General features: G+C 38.9%; 1 protein-coding gene across 1 annotated transcript in view; it reads right to left on the bottom strand.

Moving 5' to 3' along the window:
- Positions 1 to 21,518, bottom strand: part of polr3b (polymerase (RNA) III (DNA directed) polypeptide B) — a 37,487-nt gene extending 15,969 nt beyond the window's left edge. The window contains exons 1-19 of the mRNA XM_038300083.1: positions 21,338 to 21,518; positions 21,135 to 21,167; positions 20,905 to 20,961; positions 20,688 to 20,752; positions 20,520 to 20,595; positions 17,913 to 18,013; positions 17,747 to 17,838; positions 17,550 to 17,667; positions 16,504 to 16,612; positions 15,770 to 15,892; positions 13,131 to 13,247; positions 12,905 to 13,039; positions 11,683 to 11,844; positions 9,870 to 10,070; positions 8,232 to 8,394; positions 4,908 to 5,061; positions 4,731 to 4,805; positions 1,118 to 1,216; positions 837 to 964 (exon numbers count right to left, since the gene is read on the bottom strand). Coding sequence (XP_038156011.1) covers positions 837 to 964; positions 1,118 to 1,216; positions 4,731 to 4,805; positions 4,908 to 5,061; positions 8,232 to 8,394; positions 9,870 to 10,070; positions 11,683 to 11,844; positions 12,905 to 13,039; positions 13,131 to 13,247; positions 15,770 to 15,892; positions 16,504 to 16,612; positions 17,550 to 17,667; positions 17,747 to 17,838; positions 17,913 to 18,013; positions 20,520 to 20,595; positions 20,688 to 20,752; positions 20,905 to 20,961; positions 21,135 to 21,167; positions 21,338 to 21,409 — 2,080 coding nt within the window. The 5' untranslated portion in view covers positions 21,410 to 21,518. The remainder of the gene's footprint in view (positions 1 to 836; positions 965 to 1,117; positions 1,217 to 4,730; positions 4,806 to 4,907; positions 5,062 to 8,231; positions 8,395 to 9,869; positions 10,071 to 11,682; positions 11,845 to 12,904; positions 13,040 to 13,130; positions 13,248 to 15,769; positions 15,893 to 16,503; positions 16,613 to 17,549; positions 17,668 to 17,746; positions 17,839 to 17,912; positions 18,014 to 20,519; positions 20,596 to 20,687; positions 20,753 to 20,904; positions 20,962 to 21,134; positions 21,168 to 21,337) is intronic.
- Between the last annotated feature and the right edge of the window lie 616 nt (positions 21,519 to 22,134).

Consider the following 22,134-nt stretch of genomic DNA (forward strand, 5'->3'; position numbering starts at 1 on the left):
TAAAGTGCAGATGAACGCCATGAGGCAACCAGGGTCCCTACACATTTAGATATAACGCATCCAGATTCTACCAGCCTCAACCTTCCGGAGTTTTTGGTCCTTCGATCATTTGGAAATGAAACTTTAGAAATTAGAAGAAGACAAAAGGAAGTAATGAACAAATAAATACATGACAGAACAAAAAAAGAAGAAAAATCAATAGTAAAGAGTTAGGATAAAAGTAGGGAGGACACAAGGAAAGAAGGGAAAAACAGAAGGAGGGCATTAAGGAAAGACTGAAGGAACAAATGAAGGAAGGAGATTGAGAAGAATAAGAACGATAGGAAAGGAATGTTTAAAAAGGTAAGAAGGACACTAGCAAGGAATGAGGAAAGGAAAGAAGTGAAAAGGAAGGACAAAAAAAATATCAGAGGATTGAAGAACAGTCATGAAGTAAAGACTGAGAATGGATGGTGGGATAAGAGGAAGGAAGAACATAAAGGAAGGATAGATGAAAGACAAGGAGGAACATGTTGGGAAAGGAAGTGAAAAGGATTGATAGAAGGAAAGAGAACTAGAATAAGTAAAGATGGTAGATTGATAAGAAATTGAAAGTAAGAACATGGACAAAAAAGGACAAACAGAAAGGAGGAAGGAGATCAGGAATGACAAGAATAAACCAAGGATACAGGAAATAAAGGATATGAAAGAGAAACGAAGAACCGAAGAGAAGGAGAAAAGAAACAAGGAAGTCAGAATGGAATAGTTATTTTTTCCCTATACTTATCATAACATGGAAGTTAACTTTTCCAGCTGTGCAGGAACCCTGGCCTACCAGTTCGGCAGCTGCTTCTTACCCATGGCCTGCTTGCCCATAGCGCACTGGTATGTGTTCCTGGGTGACTGGTTGTGGTGGGGGTAGGGAATGAGGCCGGCACAAACTCCGAGCAACGTGAAGGGCTCAATCTCTAAATGAGTCGTGTCTCTGCAGAAATAAAGAGAGCATGCAAGCAGTGAGTAAAAAATATACTCTGCTCTATTAATTATGGAACGCTCTCAGATTTTTATATAAATTGATTTGTGAATTAATTTATCCCAGTAGGGTTTTTACATTTCATCTGTGACGTGCTCCACTTACTTGCTGATCATGTGTTCATAAAGGGCGATCTGACAGTCGTTCTCCTCGTTCACATCCAGGTACTCCACGAGGCCTTCATGCAGAAAGTCCTCAAATGTTCTGGATAAAAAAAATAAAACAAATTTAAGAAACAAAATTAAGAAATCACCATTTCATAGCTTAAAACACAACTTAAAATCTTTCCCTTGCTGGGAAAAATGATTTAAAGGAGATATTTTTACCACTACATAGAAACGCAGGAGCAGTTTGATATGTTGACTTGGATTTCAGGGCAAATCAGAGATATGGGTTCAGATAATTAAAGTGATGTACAGAAGCCGACAACAAAAAAACAGTTCAGAAAATGCATAAAAGTCAGGTAATTTAGGAGAAATACAACACAATGAGGGATGACAACACTGGTTAATGAAGGCTGTAACAGGCTATAAGAGGTTGAGGTTCTGAGCTGCTTTAAATATTAAGATCAAAGTTTCCAATTTTCTTTAGTTAAATGATTATATACCGTATTTTCACGACCATAAGGCGCACCGGACTAAAAGGCGCACTCTCAGTTATGTGTCCCATTTCTGTATTTAACACACACATAAGGCGCACCGGACTATAGGGCGCGTTTTTTATATACAGGTACAAGTCCTCTACTACCTTTAAATAGGCTACCTCTACTGCGTATTTAAAAATACAGCGGGGGCAAAACTGAGTATGACTGTGCTTTATTCATGTATTTATTACAAAGTATTAATCAAACCTGGCAGCTGGCCGTGAGACAGAGACATCGCAGATGACACAGCGCTGTGGTCACTCCTAAATTAACTTAAAATCCTGAAACCTGCTGACGGAATATGTTCGCTTTTATTGCCGGTATCCTGGTGCCTGCAGCTAAAATTATTTAGATGAAAAACACCTGCCAGCAGCCGCGGTGAACCCCAGGCTGCCCAGCCTACAGGCTGCTGATGAAGAGATTTCTGCTGTCAGCGCACCGCTGGTATGTGGGGGTCTGAGCGCCTCCGACAGAAATAGATAATCTGGAGTAACTGACTGCAATTATTAAGTTTTCAGGTGGACTTTCTCACTTAAAAACATATTAAAACTACTTTATTCCCACTGATCACAGCAAATATAGCTGCAAGATTTAGATTATTTAGATGAAAAAACACCTGCCAGCCACCGCGATGAAGAGGAGGAGACGCGCCGGGGCTGCTGTTGAATTAAGTTTTCAGGGAGAAAAATACAGCGGGAGCAAAACTGAGTATGATTGTGCTTTATTCATGTATTTATTACAAAGTATTAATCAAACCCATCAAAGTCATCATCCTCTGTTTCTGAATAAAACAGCTGCGCTAAATCAGACATGCCAGTTTCCCCTTCTTCGCTGTCAGTCACTTTCCGTGCAGCGCAGCTCCTCAGAAATAATGCCGGCTTTTGCGAAAGCTTGAACAACAGAGCCAACAGACACTTTAGTCCAAGCATCTACAATCCATCCGCAAACTGTGGCGTAATCTGCCCGGCGCTGCCTTCTTATCCTGAAACTGTGGTCTCCGTCGGTCATCCATCGCTCCCACGCCGCTCGCAGCCTTACTTCGAACGGCTGCTTCACACCGATGTCGAGCGGTGGAAGCTCCTTTGTCAGACCCCCGGGATAACGGCGAGCACAGCGTTCATTTGATTCACCTTTTTTTCACATCGGCTGTGAGATGGGCACGCAGCGATGGTGATGCGTGGAAAAAACCACCTAGTCTTCTCACATACACCTGCCTCAGCCACGCATCCATCCAGCCTTTTCCATTTGCGTTAATATCATATGTCATCAGAGAGCTGTCTGTCTCGCTGGCAGCTCCCAGATCAGCTTCTCTGATTGGTTGATGCGGCGCGTCCAGCAGCAAAACTTCAATTTTTCCATCTCGAGCAGCAGAAGCGCGGCGCTTCAGATGCTTAAACGCTCCCGACGTGCTGCACCAAAATGCGCTGCGGGACCTTTTGCTGCACCTATATGCGCGTCAACCATTGACTTTGCATGTAAACTCGCTGCTTCTGCTGCACCTGCTGGGTCCGGTTCACACCGATGTCGAGCAGCGTTAATTTGTTTCCCCATGTTTTTCACATCAGCTGCGAGATGGGCACGCATGGAGTTACATATTAACAGCGATGGTGAGGGGTGGAAAAAAAACACCTGGTCTCCTTACATTCAGCCACTCTTTCATCATCTCCTCAATGAGGTGGTCTCAAAAGTCGCAGTTACAACACACATAAGGCGCACCGCACCATAGGGCGCACCGCACATTTTGAGGAAAAAAAAGACGTTTAAGTGCGCCTTATAGTCGTGAAAATACGGTAGCAACAGAGTTAGATGTGGAGTTTACATTTTTTTCATTTTATTTTACATTTATGCTTTTATTCAGCAAAAAAAAGCTAGAACATTAGTTACATTTCCACTGCAATGTTAAAGATTGTTAGATGGATTAATTTCAACAGGAGTCCACTAAAAACTTAATTTCTGCGTTTTCCTTTACAAAAAAACAAACATAAAATCACGCTGTGATCACGGCCCAGATCATCTGGACAAACTGCTTTTCTGTATTTCCGAGCCTGTTGGACAATGAACAATATTTCTAATTAAATCCGGTTATTTTAGATTTTTTGTTGTTGTTGTTTTTTTGCCTGCCAATTCCCAACACATCACCTCAATGCACTTTACAGAAGTCGCTTTAACAAAATCAAACTAACAGATTGGTTCAAAGCTTTTCCTTTAAAGGTAAACCAGCAGATTGAATGCAGTCATGAAGGATTCACTCCTAGATCAGCAGGTTTCCAGCATTGTGTGCAACTTTGCCTTATTTTCTCATACAGAGTATTCATTAAAGACAGGCTGAAACAATTAATTGGATTATTGAAACAATCTTTAACTAATATAGTAATCGATTAATCATAAACTGGAGTATAAACTCTAAAACATGCCTTTAACTGACAGAGAAATCCCACTTAGAGCAGTAATTATACCAAGATTGTGAAAAAATTTGTAAACATTTTGGATTTAAGATAAAAATGTTTTTCGCGTATCAATATGCTCTATTCAGAACCCCTCAAGTGGAAACGTTTTAGTTTAAGGAAGCTTTGACTATCTGATTATTATTTGATTGATAAAAATAAAATAAAATCAACAGATTAATTGATTTGCAAAACAAGCTTTACTATATTAAAGCTATTTTCTATTTTCTGGCCTTGTCCATATAAAGCCTCAAACTCACTGCAGATCCAGATATTGAATTGAGAAAGCTTCCTGGACGGGAAGCGAAACGTCTTCAAACCTTGGAAACCAAGTCCAGTGGATTGTTTTTTAAACTTTTACGGAATATGTTCTGGATATAATTCATTTACCCTCTACAAGTCCTGTAAATAATTTGATGTTATCATTGTAAATAAATAAGCATAATTCGCATCAAACTTTCCTCACAAAGTTTTCTGCATAAAGTTAAAAGTGTAATGGGTTTCCTTTCAGGTAAAAAAAAAAAAAATGCTGTTTTCTGAAGCTAAAGCAAGTTTACCTTTCCCCAAAATTCACCAACACAGAAGAACATCCTTATGTGGAAGCCGCTTTGATTAAAATCTCCTAACTCACCTGTAGCCCTGAGCCAGATCCTCTATGTGTTTGTTGTTCACCATGGGCTGTCCCTTCTTCACTATGATGTACGGCCTTTAGCGGAGGTAAATCACACCAGCACATAGCATGAGTGAATTACAGTCTCCACGTCTTTTAAAGATTTACCACCCATGTACTTGTTTTAAGTTACCATACCTGCAGAGTCTTCCTCCATCAGACGAGATGTAGACGCAACGATCTGTCGCGTTGGTGGAGATGGACACAAACTCATTGATGAAACCTGCTCTCCGCATGAGTCTGAAGGTTTTAACCAGCTTAGGATGGTCTCTGATGACGCCCAGAATGTTACCTGTGAAGGTCAGAGAGAAAGGTGGAGGGACGCCAGCTTCAGCTTCAGATCCAGTACGATCCAGTTTGTGGAATGTATTTTAAACATCTGCTTCCTTCCCTTTACATGAAACACATCAAATCAATCAAATGGAGGAGTTCATCCTTCAGAGCCAATCTACCGGTACGGTTTCTTTCCCAGACATAGAAAGTTTATGTACCAGTGCTTCTATGTTCCTTTTGTACTGTATCTGCTTCTCTGTCATTTAATCCCCAGTCAGCCTTGGCACTGAGCCTGGTTCTGCTGGAAATTCTTTCTGTAAAAACAGAGTTTTATCTCTCCACTGTCACTGCCTGCATGTTCAGTATAAAACTTTTAACCACTCTGACTGTATGATCCAATTGAATTTTCTATGTAAAGAGCCTTGAGATGACATGTGATGTAATTTGCCGTTATATAAATCCACTGAATTGAATTTGGCTTTATAACTGATTTGAGTGAGGAAGAATTAGCTTTATCTCTTTTACAACAGGTTGTTTTTTTTTAGCCATTTAATTAAAAAAATGGAAATTCCAGTAATGAAACATTTCAAAACGAAATGTTGCTCCAAATGTAGGACTTCATGGAAAAAAAAAAATCAACATTTTGGTCAAGATTAGCAGCCAGTAAACAAACAGCATGTGGAACTTCAGCAGGATAAATATTAATTTGCAGAGTAAAGCACAGCCAAATAATGTGAATATTATGTTATGACTGTTTGGAACAAAAGTTGGAAAATGTCTGTTTTTTTTTTCAACCATTATGTCACAAAACAAAGTACACAAATACTTAAAAAAAATTGTCATCATAAGTTGCATATGGTAAGCATATAATAATTGGTCAAATGAGTTGGAGCAAGAACGGTGCTTTAAATGAGCTTTTCCCTTCAGAGAAATGCTGGCAGCCTGAATAAAATCCTAAAGTTAAGGTAGGGATGTAAGGTAGGGATCTGGTGAAACAGCCCACAAAGAGTGATTTTAGTGTCATGCTAGCAACAATTATGTTAATATAAAAGATATCAAACCAATGAGTCTCTAACATGGATTAATGGATGAAAGAAAAGCTGCAACAAGGCTGGAACAGAAGAAACACGCTGGAATCCCAGGTTTAGTAGAAAAGGAAAACAAATTCAGGTAAGAACTTAAAGGACCTAAAGCCTAAGACCTAAGCTTAGGAGCCTGGAGATCTGCCTCCTAGGCCCACCTTTAAGTCTTTTTAATGCCACTAGGAATAAAAGGTTAAGACCAACATCACAAAAAACACCAGAAAAAACTGGTTTCGACAAATTTTCAAATTTTGAAAAACATTCTAAATAGCAAGAAAGTTAAAAACACAAAAATAACAGATATATTTTAACAACTACTGAACTAAATTCACAAACTTTGTTTTTTTTCATTACTTAATACGTCCGCTTTCATTGCAGGCATACCAGCAAACATTATCTAGAGATTTGGTTCTTGGTTATTGATGTCAGAGATACTGTGGAGGCATCGCAGAGATAAGGGTGGAACAGAACTGAGAAATACTGACTGCTTCTCAGTAACTAGATTCTGATGCTTTGTGTTTCAAGCTTTGCATGTCTGACTCCACTGCCTGGATTCCCATCGTGCCTCATATACATTCCCTGGTAGTGGTTTTACTCTTAGCTGGATAGCAAATTTTTATTGAATTTACACTCCCCCAACTTGCCCAGATAAAAAGATAGTGCGCATCGCCCCAAGGTCAGGCCACAACATTGCTTTTATTAGCTCCGACATTGGGACGGAACCTGTAATGGTTACAGCGAGCCGTTCAGTAAATGTAAAACAATTATTGTCAATTATTTTAATGTTTGATATGGATGACAAAAAAAATATCCTATATATGATGTAAAATTTTAAGACCTATGAAAGACTGATTTAAGACATTTTAATACCAATTAAGGCTTTATAAGGATCCGCAGGAACCCTGTACAGGTATGGACTAACAACAAACGGGCTGTCAACATATAATTATATCTACGATTGTTTTGTTTTAGTAAAATAAAGTTGAACTGCATCATATGCATTACTATTGCACATTAATCGGACTATTACAAGTTTATTAATGGATTATAGTGAGGTAAAAGAATAACTATAGTTACATTGTTTTATTATGTTTGACTTTTTCATTTATATTATGTTTGTTTGGGCACAAATTCACTTTAAGATCAGAAAGAGAATTAACTCATTTGTCTTTTTGAAGGGCTTGCTTAAACATGGTGTGGGAAGAAATGGGGTTTCCTTTCACTGATTGCAGAAAAATCCTTCTTTTCAAAGGGAATTATGGCACTGAAAGTAGAGATTTCTTCTACCGTTAAACGTCTTCGGGACAATCAAAGAGCAAATCCTTAATGTTTGGAAATAAACCTTTATGAATGTTAGGAAGTTTGTGAAGCAGCTAAACACTGAAATATGATCTCCCTATGGAAGAGAGGTTTACTTTTAAACACCTCGGTATGGAAAAAAAAAAAAAAAGCCAAGGATCCACCTTAAAAGTGCTTCCTTAAATCTTAGTTATTTCCATGAAGACCACCTGAAAGCCTAAGAAATATTGATCAAAACCACTAAAAAAAAGATTGCAAAAAAGTCTGCTTGCGTAGAAGCAGAGAAGAAAGAAATGCAATGTTCCACTCCAAAACTAGACCTATAGAGGAAAGCTAACATGCTGCAATCGGGGAGAAAGCAGAGCTCCGACTGCCTGCTGGGTTTGGTTCATATCAGTTCTGACAGACAAACGAGTGGAGAACAGAGGAAGGTCTGTGCTCTGCCTCTGTGTGAGGGAACACACTCTGAAGGGCTTTGACACCTGCTGCTACTAACTAATTAAACAGTATGGCGGCCAATGTAATTCGACCATTATCAGAGCGAAGACAAACAAATACAGTAATTAAAGGGGCAAGTTTTGACACAAGAACAACACCTACTACTGCCATGAAATGAAAGACTTATCAGCCTCCATGCAAAACACAAAACCACTAAACTAAACAACAAAGAATGTGCTTTATGTTCATAAGCTATGCATTTAAACACATCCGGATTAGAGGTCCTTTTCAAAGGATCTAAAGCAACAGCTGCTAGAGTTTATTCAGTATGTCTTTACTGGTTTAGGGAGTTACTCAGAAGAGGTTTTACCGTTGAGGAAGACGAGGAAGACACTAGGGTAGGACAGCTCCTCTCCACACAGCAGGTTGACGTCCTCGACGCCAAGGTTGAAAGCCAGCTTGATGATCGGCCCGTCCTCCATGTCTGTGGTGATGTGCGTCATGAGAGCCAAGTTCTTCACCAGACCGCAGGCCTGAGGAGCAAAACATCAAACGCACAGGAAAAAGAAAAAAAGAGGTTTCTAAACAAATAATCAAGGAAGACATCTGGAAAATATGTTAATCCATCAGAGATAATCTGTTAATAACATCATTTACAGGTTTATGGCAGCAGGGAGAACAGAAGGATTTTTTAATACGACTCATCACAACCACAAATAATGGTGCATTTACTCTGTGTCACAGAAACGACACAAAACTACATTCTAAATGGCTTAAAAAAAATACTAAAATAAGAAAAAAAATTGTGGTAGTCAGTAACACTCACTTTATTACCTAAAGCAGCTGGAAAAAGCGAAGGAAGGACTCAATGCTGAGGTACCAAACCAAAATAAAAACTTCAACACACAACGTCTAGTTTTTCAAACAGCTGTGTCTCTGAGACACTTAATTAGTGAAAAAACGTAGTTTTCATCAATCAGGCTCCAGCTAGGACTTTTCCATTGCATGAAAGCCTTTCTGACTTTTGCAAAAGATTAGATTTTTTGTTTTCTTCTTAGCCACAGTAAAAAAAAAAAAAAAAAAAAACACACACACACACACAGACACACACACACAAAAAAACATATTTTAAAAGTTGTACGGTCACACCCAGATGGTCAGATCTTAAAAATATCATCACAGCGTTAGGGCAATCTGCACTTGTTTATAATGATTTCAATAATGTATGTATTCTGAACGTATTTGCTTTTACTGTGCATTATTAACATTTTTATATTGTCAACTGTTAGGTTTAGTAAAACTGGTCTTTCTTGTAAATGAGACCTTAAAAGGTATAGTGGAGAATTTCGCAATTAAAAAAAAAATAAATGCACATGCACATCCCTGTACCCGCTCCCCAGAGGGAACGCCTATTTAACCCGTTCAAGAGCATGCACAAGCCCACTTCTCCTTGATTATACTCTGCTTAAAAGTTGCTGTTTGCATCGCTCATACAAACTTTCCAAAAGATTTGAAATTTTTCCACCATGTCAGACTCACCATCAGTAAATGAAAATGGGGACGAGCATGTAGGATGGCCTTAAATAAACTTATCACCAGAATGATTGAAAATTAGGAGGATCACTTATTTTGATGATCCACCTGGAAAAAGAACATCCTCCATAAGTCTTTAAGTTTCAAGAGATTTTCCTTTCTAAATGCATTGCAAAAAATTTAAATGCAAGTAAGTTTTTCTTGCCCCGTGCATTTTTCTTTCTTAAATTGAGCAGGTAAGTGGAAAACTTTGGCAGTGGAATAAAACAATCAAGGAGAAACTGCAATTTATATTTAAGTATGTCAGAAAAAACTATAAGCATCCTGACAAAAAGGCCCCAGCCTGAATTCACCCCAGGCTGCAGTGCTAACGATCAGCGATCAGGAGTAAAATATATCAGTGGAAGGTTTGAAGGCTAAGGTACGTCTACTGAAAATGGTCTGAGTTCTTCAATCACTTGTTCAGTTTTCTTACCTCTCCCTCAGGTGTATCGGATGGACACAGCATTCCCCACTGGGACGGCTGCAGCGATCGGGGCCCGCTGACCTTCCTGGTTTTCTCAAACTGGGAGGAGATCCTGGTCATCATGCCCAGAGCTGAGATGTAGGAGAGACGGGACAAGACCTGGGTGACACCCTGACGGTCCATCTTGAACCTCTTCAGAGACCAGTTGCCCTAACGAAGGGAAACGCATCCAAACGTCAATGACGGCTCACAGCAGAGACGCTTCAGGAAAGCTGATGATGACTAAAGGATACCGGGTCTAGCTTATAATAATCCTAATTGTGGATTCTGTAACTGAGTGAAGAGGCTAATTGAACCATTTTTAGCATCTTAAGCACAAAGATGTTAATAAACAAAGCCCCACTTAACCCTGTAATGCCAAATGTATCATATTTGATACATACGGTTTCTGAAATGTTTTGCGTCTGACACCATTTGCATAATTTATTGGTAAAAACTTTGATCAAAATCCTATTGTACACAATCAGATATACCGGATAACAGAGGACAGAAGACTACACAAAAAATAATCTTGACTTATTGCATAGTAATAAATTATTAATATCAAAAATGTATTTCTGTTTTTTCTTTTTACATATTTTGTTAAAAGGCCCAAAAAGGATTTCAAACCAAAAAAAAAAGTAATTTTCTGTTTTGTTTTATTCTTGGATCGGGCTTTAAAGGGTTAAGGAGTCTGTGCAGCATCTCAAACCAGAACAGATAGAGAATTTTCCTATACATATATTGAAAACATGAAATCTACGTCTAAAGAAAAGAAACAGAAATAAACCCTGTGGGACGGTTTATATGTGATTCTCAGAGATCTGTGAAGTTTATCGAAGCTTTTCTTCCTTTGTTTTCATAAACAGGTGGGATATATGCCACGCTTACCTGCTCTCTCTGCTCCTTGTTCTTTTGTTTTATTTGTGAGGTTCAAAGAGGATCAGATTTTTGCTACATGTTTTTTTTCTCCTACTGAAGTATTATGGGTAAAGTATTCTTTTTTTTTTCATTGATTGTTTTTGCACGAGTCTGTCCCACTTGCTGTATACGCAATGTGTAACCCCAAAACTGACCTTTTCCCCATATGATGAAGAGATTTTATTTTTCATTTTTCCCAAAAGGCGGATGTGTTTTACTTTTTAACCATGTCCCTCTTCCTGTTAGACCCATGAAATTGCTGCTGAATTGCTGCGTAGACTGACTAAAATAGGACGGGTGTCTGTCACAGTCAGACATATGCAAGCCCCCTTGCGTAAATCGTGTTGGTTGTGATCATCCTCATCGACTTTCAATAAATAAATAATAATAATTGAACTTTATTGATCTCACACTGGAGAATTTCCCCTCTACATTTAACCCATCTCCTTCAGGAGCAGTGGGCTGCCACTGTGCACCGCCCAGGGAGCAGTGTGGGGTAAGGGTCTTGCTTAGGGACCCCAAGTTGCAGTCTGTGGGTGTTGAACTAAGGAACCTCTGGGACACAAGGGCAATGCTCTAACCAATAGGCCACCCTTCTCCTTCAATGTGCGTTAAATACAATGACCTCGTCCGACATGATTGTCTGTTGCAGCAGACGCAAAATCGGATTCGTTGATTTTTGGCCTTCAACTACAGCAGAACTGCTCAGCCTAGGCCGTTGAGCTTTAATCTACCCATTTCAGCAAAACTTCTGAAATCATTCCCTAGAATGTAGAATAATAAGGCAATAACCATTTCTGATAGGACCTACAGAACCCTGTTAATCATCTTTTGGATTTACTACAGCTTTGCTGCAACTCACTGTAGAGATGGCGTTGATCATGCCGTTGGTGATCTGATCCTGTCGCATGTGTTTGACCACATCAAACTGAGCTGCTCGCTGCTTGGGGATGATCTGGTCAGCAATCTTCTTCAGTTCGGCATTAAACTTCTTAAACAGATCCTCAAAGAGCAGAGACAGCAGCTGGAAGGAGGAGGACAGTCATCTTAATTGGCATTAGTATCTATGGGCAGCTTCCAAAAACTCTATCTGCGTTACAATCAGAGAGGAGCGTCGTTCTATAAGATCAGCATCTACGCTGCTGTCAGATTTAATAACCAGGTGTGCTGGCTGAGAAATAACCCTGACCTGGCCTTCGTCCCAAGTCCCCGTCTTCCTCCGCCAGGCCTGCAGGAGGCAGCGTCTCAATACCCCCACCCCCCATACACACCTACCCCACTACATCCTTTGCATTAGCATACATCAAAACAAACAGGCTGCTTGAAATTAATAAAGAAATTAAGCTTTCATTGCGCAGCCGGGCCAATTAGTTGAATGTCAGGGAACCATAATTGGAGAGCGAGGAGATTGCTGGTGCCGTCGATGTGTAAGCCTCCTTTTGAAAGAGGGCTCTGCTCCCCCCTCCCTCCAATCTCTGCTCCATACACAGAGCAGGTTGGGGTGGGGGGGGATTAAAGACCTAAAGACAGCAGTAATTACATTATCAGAGCCCAGGCCGCGGATTAACTCAATCGCTCGAGTCAAGGCAGCCGCTCGATTGTCAAGGTGTTGAAAAATCCCTGTGCTTCTACAGCGTTGGGATTTTGGTGCCGCTGCATATCTCCCTCCTGACAAAGCCGGGCAGAGAAAAAAGGGGAGGGGGGAACAAAAACAAAACAAGGGAAAGAACGGAGCTGAGGAAAGGTAATGAGAGGCTTATTAAATGGAAGGTGGCAGAAACAATGAGGCAGGTGAAAGATCAGAGCTGGTGCGGCCCTGTGATCCATTCACACCGAAGCACATTCACAAACCAATTATTGGCGTGAATGTTTTGTTTTCCAAGAAATCAAAAGGAATAAACACCTTTCAGTTAACAAACCAGTAAACAGCAAGGTCAACAGGGAGCCTTTATGGTCCCAACAAAGCTGGAGAACATTCTGGAGCTGACGGTTTTGTCTCTTCACATAAAACCAGCGACCCGACTGAGATTGAACTGAAGTGTGAATGAAACCTCCTGCTGAACAGCTTCCACTGTGAGCTTCACCTGACCAGCCAACTCCAGACGCTTGTTCCCATAATAATCTCTGTCGTCCACTTTGTTGTCGCCTTGAGCCAGGATCACTCTCCGGACCATCACAGCCAGGTAAATACACTTGGCCCGAAAGTTAAATTCTTTCACCTGAAGACAAGATGTGCAAAGACTAAATGATGATGCAATAATCTGAGCAGGTTGCTTATAATAATAAGAGGTTTTTTTTCTCTATACACACAGGAACATGAGTGAGGATGAGAGAGGCCAGCAGTTCTCTGGCCTCCTCCATCTTGGTTTTTTTAGGACCTCCCCACATGCGCTGCCGTCTGACTTTATTCCCAAGAAATTTTAGAGCCTGAAACACAAAGAAGAGGCAGAGGAGATTAGTGAGAGACAAAGTGCTGCAAAAAAACAGCAATCATCTCTGATGATAATTTTACATCAGATTTTATATAATCAAGAACATAGCGGACAGCCCTGAACATCCTCTTCATCAGACGGTTGTATAAAATAGAGTCTTAAGTCAGAGGCTCCTCCAGACGCACAGACCGCTACAGCACATCCTGCTGCTTACAGCCATAAACATCCTAAACATCTGGTTGAGGTAAAACCAATAACACTGGTTACACTGATTAATCTCCCTCTATGAATAATGAAGATTTCCTTTTAATTTGAATTGAATGCTGGAGAGACTATGTCTCTCGGCTGGCCTGGGAGTGCCAAGGGCTTCCCCCAACAGAGCTGGAGGAGGTGTCAGCGGAGAGGGGAGTCTGGAAGTCTCTGCTTAGTCTGCTGCCCCCGCGACCCGGTTCCGGATAAAGCAGGATACGACGAGTACGAGTTGAATTGAATGCAAAACCACATCTCCTGTACAAAATAAACCCCAACTTTTTTCTTTTATCTCGAAAACCTGATGTTTCATCTTTGCCTTTCCAGGGACGATTCAAATGAACATTTCAAGCCTATTTTGGAGGGATTTGCAAAGTGGATTTGAATGCTACAAATCTAACCTATGATGTTCACAGCTCACTTTGTGTCATCTGGGTTTTTATTTGTATAGGAACAGAGTGTGGCTGTGATCCGCTGCGTCTCTCCTGCAGAGAGTCCCTGAGGGAGCAGTAAAACTGCCACCAACTACCTTTCTATAGAAAGTATTCCTAGTGCACCCAGTGCATCATCTTGGACACAGCCACCAACTGAGGTAAAGCTTCCATTTACCACATGCATATTTCTTCAGGGATTGTTTGCCCTGTATACAACAAACTTCCTTACTTCATTTCTGCATGTTGTTATCTCGTTACCGGAAGAAACCACCACTGCTGATATCCCTTTGTTCCTCCATAATTCATTGTGGATTTCTCTTTCTCATAGAAAGTACCCCTAATTTACTCAGTAAGTCTGTCCTTTTAACGCCTGATTAAAAGGCATTTTGCTCAAGATGAAAATGAATGACTACCGGTAAATGTAACTGAATGGGGACCATTTCTATCAGGATCTGAACTAAACCCTATGATTCAGCTGCATTAACATCCACCAGACTGATTTATATGTGCAAACTTTCAGTCTAAACTGTGCATTAGTTCAAACAGGTTTCCTTTGCAACCTAAGATTTTTAATCTTAACTTTCTGCCCAATGCATTCATCATTTTTTTTTTATCCCAATGCAGATTTTTTTAGTCATTTAAATTATAGAAAACTTTATGCATTGAATGTGTGCTATTAATAGTCTTATAAATTGTTGTCATGCTAGACTCGACAGAAAAACACAGGTCTAAAATTGATCCAATTAGGAGTTTTTCCCCAGTTTAGTGGTCTTGGTTTGGTCCAAAATGAAAGAGAAAAAAAAAATGTTGACATTGTATTTTATCTTATGAAGCTCAATAATAGATAAATGAACAGTATGCAAAAAAAAAAAAAAAAAAAGATTGTTTTGAACTTTATTTTTTTTACCAGGGGTCTGCCGGAGTCAACACTTCAACTTATCTTAGTTACCTTTGGTCGTTTTGGTTACTCTACATAAAGATTAACCAAACCTAACGACCCTCAAATTAGTATAAAATTGAAACAATAAGTGGCTTGACTATAGATTGATGCTTTAAATAAAATACTATTTTTCAGAATCTGGTATATAAAAAAAAAAAAAAACAGATTACAGTCACATTTGGTTTAGGCAGATTACCCATAATCTGATAACGCTGTTCCTTAAGCCTTATCTGCCTTTAATTATATAGATTTAGGTCTCATTGTGCACAATACAAAGAGCCAATGAATACCCTGAAAAGACATGACAGAGGCTGGCAGGCAGAGAAACGCGACGGCTGAGGAGAATGGGTTGCTAGGATCCAAACATGCCCTCATCAATGCATCAGAGGAACCTCTAACAACATAATCTTTATGAAAAACAAATTGGTCGACTGCATTCATCTGTAGATGTTAAAGAAAACATGTAAAGGGGGGCTTCAAAGGATGCAAGAAGTGTTACTTAAGCAAGTGGAAAGAAGTCATCATCAATTATAAAACATGAATCTTCTATAAAGAGAAAGCAGGTGTTTTGGATCTTCAGAAAACGCCAATAAGAGCAAATAAAAGCTGCTGAGTAATTAAATAAGTCAAAATGGCTGTTTGATTAACTTCAAGCTGAATCACACACCAACAAGTTAACCTCTTGTTTTTGTTTTGAACCATTTGCAACAGAATGAATCACAGAAACAGGGTCATTGTGATGTTTGAGCAATAGAAGTGATCGGTTATAGAGAGGCAGATGATCTAACTTTATGAGGACCAGCAGAAATCCACAGCTGGTCCGCAACATAAATCCTAATCAGATATAGAGCCGTTCTGTGGTTTAAATTGTATTTTGTGGTGTAATGGAATTACCTGAGTCTGTGTGAAAATCTGAGCTTTCTGACATTCCTCCAGACTGGGAGCGAAGCTAGCCATGACATGCTCCTCCGTGCCGATCATCTGAACTATCTCCTGGTCACTCTCTACACCCATACCCTGCAGGGAACACATGCAAACAAGACTTTATCATTTTAAATATTTTTTGGTTATGCCTTTTAGGACAACACAAGGAAAAAAAATTTTTTTATTTGAATAATAGTTTAAATAGAAGGAGCCAAAAGAAAAAGATTTGCAGAGTTGTACTGTAGAGGAAAAGTGGGAGTCAGAGGGTTGTGTGACATTTGCTTATGGAAATGTGAGGCTGTGGGAACTGATCCACTGTGGACGTGAGATGGAGAGGCTGAGGAAAGAGTCACACAGGTTAAACGAGCGCTCTGTAAATATGACAAGACTGTGGATCCAGACACTTGACTCCTATAAAGGTAACATGTTAGAGGAGGTTTTATTTTCTCCCCCAAAGGCGTCTGGAGATCATTACACCAGCTGTCCTATTGACATTTCCACTGTCAACATGAAGCTGAGTGTTTAACTACAGACTAATAACTCCACAGGCTCATATGAAGTTGAAAAACAACATGTATGGAATATTAATCCAAGTGGAAACTGCAGGGAGGACAGAACCTTACTTTGAGCATTTAAGTATTTATTAAACTAGGTCGCAGCACCCCCTACTGGCAAAGCAAGGTCATTAAAATCCTCCTTTTTACCTTGAATATTATGGCGATAGGAGCGTCTTCAGAAAGCGTATTGTGTTTAAGGTAGAAGCAGCCTTTCTTTACGACGATGTTGGTTCTGCTCTTCTTTTCATGAGTGGAGCTGAAACGTAAAAAAAACTCAACTTTAAAAGCTCCATCTTTTAAATAACCTCAACAATTACAATTCCTATCATATAAACCCATTTTCCTTAAAAGGAATGACAGTTTATTACAAAACCAAGCTGAGAAGATACGAATGGGGAAAAAACTGATTTAAGATTAACGCTAATTGGCTCTAAACAAATAAAAACTGCTATAAATTAAAACAACACCCCAGATCAAAAATTTTACATTTATCTTCTTCCCTTCATATTTACAACTTAATCATAAACATCCCAGAATAAAAGTAAAAAAAAAAACATCTGTTCTATCCAAATAAAAGAAACACAGAATCCCCTTTTAGAAAAGGTGATTCTATTTATTAAAATAAATTAAATTTCCAAAACTATCCAGGCTTTACATGAAAATATAATCGTCTCTAAACCTAATAACACCCATAAAGCTTTTACGTACTCTCACAATAATGTCATCACCTTAAAAGCATAACTAACAAAAATGAACAGCTGATTTATAACTTTTTGAATCAAATTACTGAAAATAAAATGAACCTTTCAATGACATTCCATATTAAAAAGACGTATTTGTAGTTTTAATAGAAGTAATGTTTTGAGTTTTCTTCATAAGATTTTATTTATTTATTTATCTAATCAGGAAAGATCACATTAATGACAAATCTTATGCTTCTGTACAGATTGTAAATGAGCCATATTATAGCATAGTTGCTGATTTACATCTGTCGTTCTGAGGCAGGAAGACAAAACAACACAAGATAACATAATACAAGATCCATCAAAACACATAGACACAAGTTCAGACTATGACATCACAACAATAAAATTAGTGAGTGCATGACTGGGAACCTTTAAGAAACTGTTTAAAGTGCTTTTTAAATGTGCAAAAAGTGGGACATTCCCTGATGTCAGAGCTGTGGTTTTTACCTGGTGACAGAGGCTCCAACTGTTCCCTTCCTGTCCTGGTCCACAATGATCCTATTCTTGGAAAGCTGCTCCTGAATCAGAATGACCTTCTCCTGACCTTTGACGATGAAATAACCGCCTGTGAAGCAAAGGGAGACAGTCGGCAGTCAGTTCAGCTCAGGCCGGTTTTTGACGCCACAGCTGCGCCGACACAGTACCTGGATCTAAAGGACACTCGTTGAGCTTGGAGAACTCCATGGGAGTCTTTCCTGTAAGAACGCAGTTGGAGCTTCGCAGCATGATTGGCATCCTGACGAGAGAACTCAACAAGTCAATGATCATATATTAATATGCTGAATGCTTTAGAGCAAAGGAAGCACAAACCTTCCAATTGGCAGAGCATTGCGGATGATCCTCTGGCTGCCACGAGTGTACTCGATGTCGACAGTGATCGGGGCAGAGTAGGTCATGTCTCTGAGGCGACACTGACCAAACACACATATGTCTTAAGTTAATGGAAAAAAAAGAAAGATTTCCAACCATATCCATAACATTTAAAACATTTGTTTTTTTATTTTTTTATCCTTAAAGGTACAGTGGAGGATGCTCTTTTTCTGGGTGGATCATCAAAATAAGTGGTCCTCCTAATTGTCAATCATTCTGGTGATATGTTTATGTAAGGCCGTCCTATGGGCTCGTCCCCATTTTCACTGACATAGCAGAAACACAAAACAAATCTTCTTTTGGAAACTAAGCTTGTATGATCATTGCAAACAGCAACTTTTAAACAGAGCGTGCATAAGGAAAAATGGGCTCGTTCATGCGCCACTATGCATTTCCTCTGGGGAGCAGGTACAGGGTTCTGCATGTGAATTTTTTTTATTTTTTTATTCACATACTACACCTTTAAATATAATAAATGCAAACTTCTGCAGCTAACTATAAGGTTTGGTCTCTTGGATTCACATGAACCACACTGATTTAGAGTCCAGAGAGATGAGATGTTAGTGCTAAACAAGTAGCTAAATAACATGATGAGGGTAGAAGTATTTGATTAAAATGTTTCATGACGCAGTTGATTTCAGATTTAGCAGTGTAATAAAAAGCAACATAAATGCCTTTTCTTTGTATACAGGAAGATCAAGGTCAGCTATTCTTTAAAAATGTACACCCAGGATGTAAATCGTACAGATTCTATTTCAGTTATTCATCTGATTGTTCATGTGTCCTGGATGGGTGGGTGGGACCGGTTGCCAGGTTGTAACCGGTCAGATTGGATAAACAAAAAAGGGGAGAGTTATATACTCCTCCTGTCGCCTAACTAATTACTGTAGCAATTGGGCACAACAGATCATTTCTACTTCACCAAATTAGATTATTAAAACCCTGAGAACATCTAAAAAAAAAAGTAGGTGCCCATTTATCTAAAGAATCTATGGCATCTAAAGAATCTATGGCAAAAAATAAAGAAAACTAATGTATCAATAAGTCTGACAAAAATGTAAAGGTATAGTTAAAGATGTTCTTCCAGGTGGATCATCAAAATAAGTGGACCTCCTAATTGTCAATCATTCTGGTGATATGCTTACATAAGGCCATCTACATGTTCATCTCCATTTTCACTCACTGGTGGAGAGTCTGACATAGTGGAAAAAATGCAAATCTTCTTTTGAAAAGTAAGCTTGTATGAGCAATGCAATTAGTAACTTTTAAACAGAGCGTGCAGGAGGAGAAATGAGCTTGTGCATGCGCTCACACGCATCAATTAGGTGTTCCGTCTCAGGAGTGGTACAGGGTTGTGCATGTGCATTCTTTTTTTTTTTTAAAGGGGAGAGGCTGGGCCTTTTCAAAAATTAATGAAAATCCTCCACTATACCTTTAAGTTCTGATCAGGCAACTGACAGACTAAAGGATGTGACCTTGATGCGGCAAAGTTAAAAGATACTTTTGTTTTTTAATAGAGCTTTCGAAAGTCAATATAATCGACACCAATAATCGGATGTTGGCAGTAGAAAGTTATTAGGTTTCTGAACCTTGCTGGTCCCAAAGACGCTTGACTAAACTGGTTATCAGTTAACCAAAGTAAAGCCTATTATCTCTAGGAAGTATCATGAGACATAATCAGCCTGATTACTCTAATCTGGTAGTCAGTGCTTCCTTCATGTCCGGCTACATAGATGCTCTGCATGTCCTTTCTGGCCATTTGTCCAATTTTAGCCGCAGGATTCATTAAAGGTTCTTTTGTAGCTTTTAAAACTCTTTGCTCCTTCATCATCTAACACCTATCCACTTGTAACAATTCAAAGCTGTTCTCCGTGGACATCTTTTGATAGATACAGAGACAACACACCAGAGCTGTGGTTTTGTAGATGCTCTGACCCAGACATCTAGTAAATAAAATGTGGGCCCTTTAGGTCACTTAGCTGCAGTAGTGACGTTGGGTGCAGGAGTTTGCCCTGCAGTCGGAGGGTTGGCGGTTTGAGCCACGTTTCCGGCTTTCAGTGTTGTTGTGTCCTTGGGCAAGACATTTCACATGCATTACCTACTGATGGTCGTCAGAGGGCCCGATGGCGCCAGTGTATGGCAGCCTCAATTCTGACAGTGAGTCCCAGGGCAGCTGTGGCTACAATGCAGCTTGCCGCCTTCACTGTGAGATTGTGTGCATGAACGACTGAATGTAGTGTAAAGGGCTTTGGTCAAGTCTCCTGACTTGGAAAAAAGTGCTATATAACTTTTCAGTTCTCCTACTTTTATCACATGCACTTTGAGGGCCAGTCCAACCTCTTCATCTCACCTGCTAGTGGTCATATTGTTGTGCCTGATCAGTATATTTCAATAAATTAAACATATTCTTTGATTTATTACAATAACAAATTTTTTAAGATTTATTGGAAGGTGCCAACTTTCCAACAGCAAACATTAGTCTGATAGTTTATAAAACTTTAATTATCCCTGTCTATTAGCCAAAATTCAGTGAATCATTATCCTGACCTCATGAGGTGAAACTGGTCTGGTTACGTTGAAGCTCTCCTCCACATCAGGCATGCCGACGTAAATGTTCAGATACCTGGGCAGAAATGATTACTCTTAAGATCTCAGCTTTAAAACTTAAAGAAAATGCATTAAAATAAAGAAGGGCTGTAAACAGACTGGGCTTACTTCAGGTACCACATTGGGTCAGCATCGCTGGTTATTTTCTCATTGGCTTTCATGATTTTCTTAATCTAGAAAACAAACAGGGTATAAATTAAACTCAGAGAAGTTCAGGCAGGTGTACTGGAAATAGGAATGCAGAATAAATAAATAAAAATTCAAATAACATTTTATTTAAACAGAAAAATAAAATAATCAATAAGGATTTAGGGTTCCATTTTACCTCAACATTGATGAAATAGTTAAATGAATCAATGTGCTGCTTCACCAAACCTTTCACCTGCAGAAACATAAGACAAGCGATAGCAATAAGAGGACACAAAATTTGATCTAACATGTTACATATATAGCAAAGTATTAGTCATTTACAACTAATGAATGCAGAAAAGTGACTCTAAATATTCAGCTTGTTTAAAAGAGAAAGGCTAAGGAATAGTTTTGGTAGGGATTTACCTTCAGGAAGGCTGGTAACAATTTCCATTTTTCCTGTCAGAAAAAAAGAAACTATTGTTCAGTGATTTATTCAAATGTATCAAGCAGTTTTAGCTTTCATTGTTGTTTAAATGTAGACCAATTGTTGTTTTTGTCCACCAGCATATGACACTATCCTGAGCTCGTGGTGCAGAGCACATCTGTCCCACTGTCCTCAAACTCACCGCCACAGTGTTGACAGGAGCCGCGAGCTCCTGAGGAGTCAGGCCTCCAAACTCTCCTCCCAGCACCTCCATTAGAAAAGCTGCTCCTCACCAGTAAACACATACAACTATGCAACAAAAAAAGTGTCTGAGGAGAATCAAATCATCGGAAGTCTTGCGAACATGCGTCCCGGTTGTGTTACTTTTTATAACTTCCCCCGAGAGGTTCACGGAACGAAGTAAAAGGTTCCGCTTCCAAAAATAGTATTATATATGACACACTTTAACCGATTAAACAACAAATGTTGACATATGCATAAATAATGATAAAAAAAAAAACAAATCGTAGTTTGCAGAAGAGTTTTGGAGAAGTTTAGACAAACTTATAAGGACCAAAAACAGACATGAATTTACCATCCACTACAATTTGACAAAAAAGTCTTGACAATGAGAAAATATACAAAAATTAACATAAAATTAATTAAAAAAACAAAATAATAACTTTTATATTTTTGGTAATTCACATTACAACAACTTTTCCTCTATAGATCATAATACTCATTATCAAAGAGCAATCCTTAAAAATACTGAATAATAATTATAAAATACTATATAAATATATAATATTTGTAATAATGTAATAATAATACTTTTTGTTTATAATATCAGTATTATTTGCAAAATATATAACTTTGCATATCTCAGATCCAGTTTAAGATCAGTTTAAAAAGTATTAATATCTGTAATCTAATGTAAAAGTAATTTTAGAATTTGTTTTGGACTTTTAAGAGGTTGTGAAATGTAAGAGATTGATGTTA

The sequence above is a fragment of the Cyprinodon tularosa genome, unplaced genomic scaffold, assembly GCF_016077235.1.
Source record: "Cyprinodon tularosa strain WSP-4 unplaced genomic scaffold, ASM1607723v1 ctg44, whole genome shotgun sequence".
Classification (NCBI taxonomy): domain Eukaryota; kingdom Metazoa; phylum Chordata; class Actinopteri; order Cyprinodontiformes; family Cyprinodontidae; genus Cyprinodon; species Cyprinodon tularosa.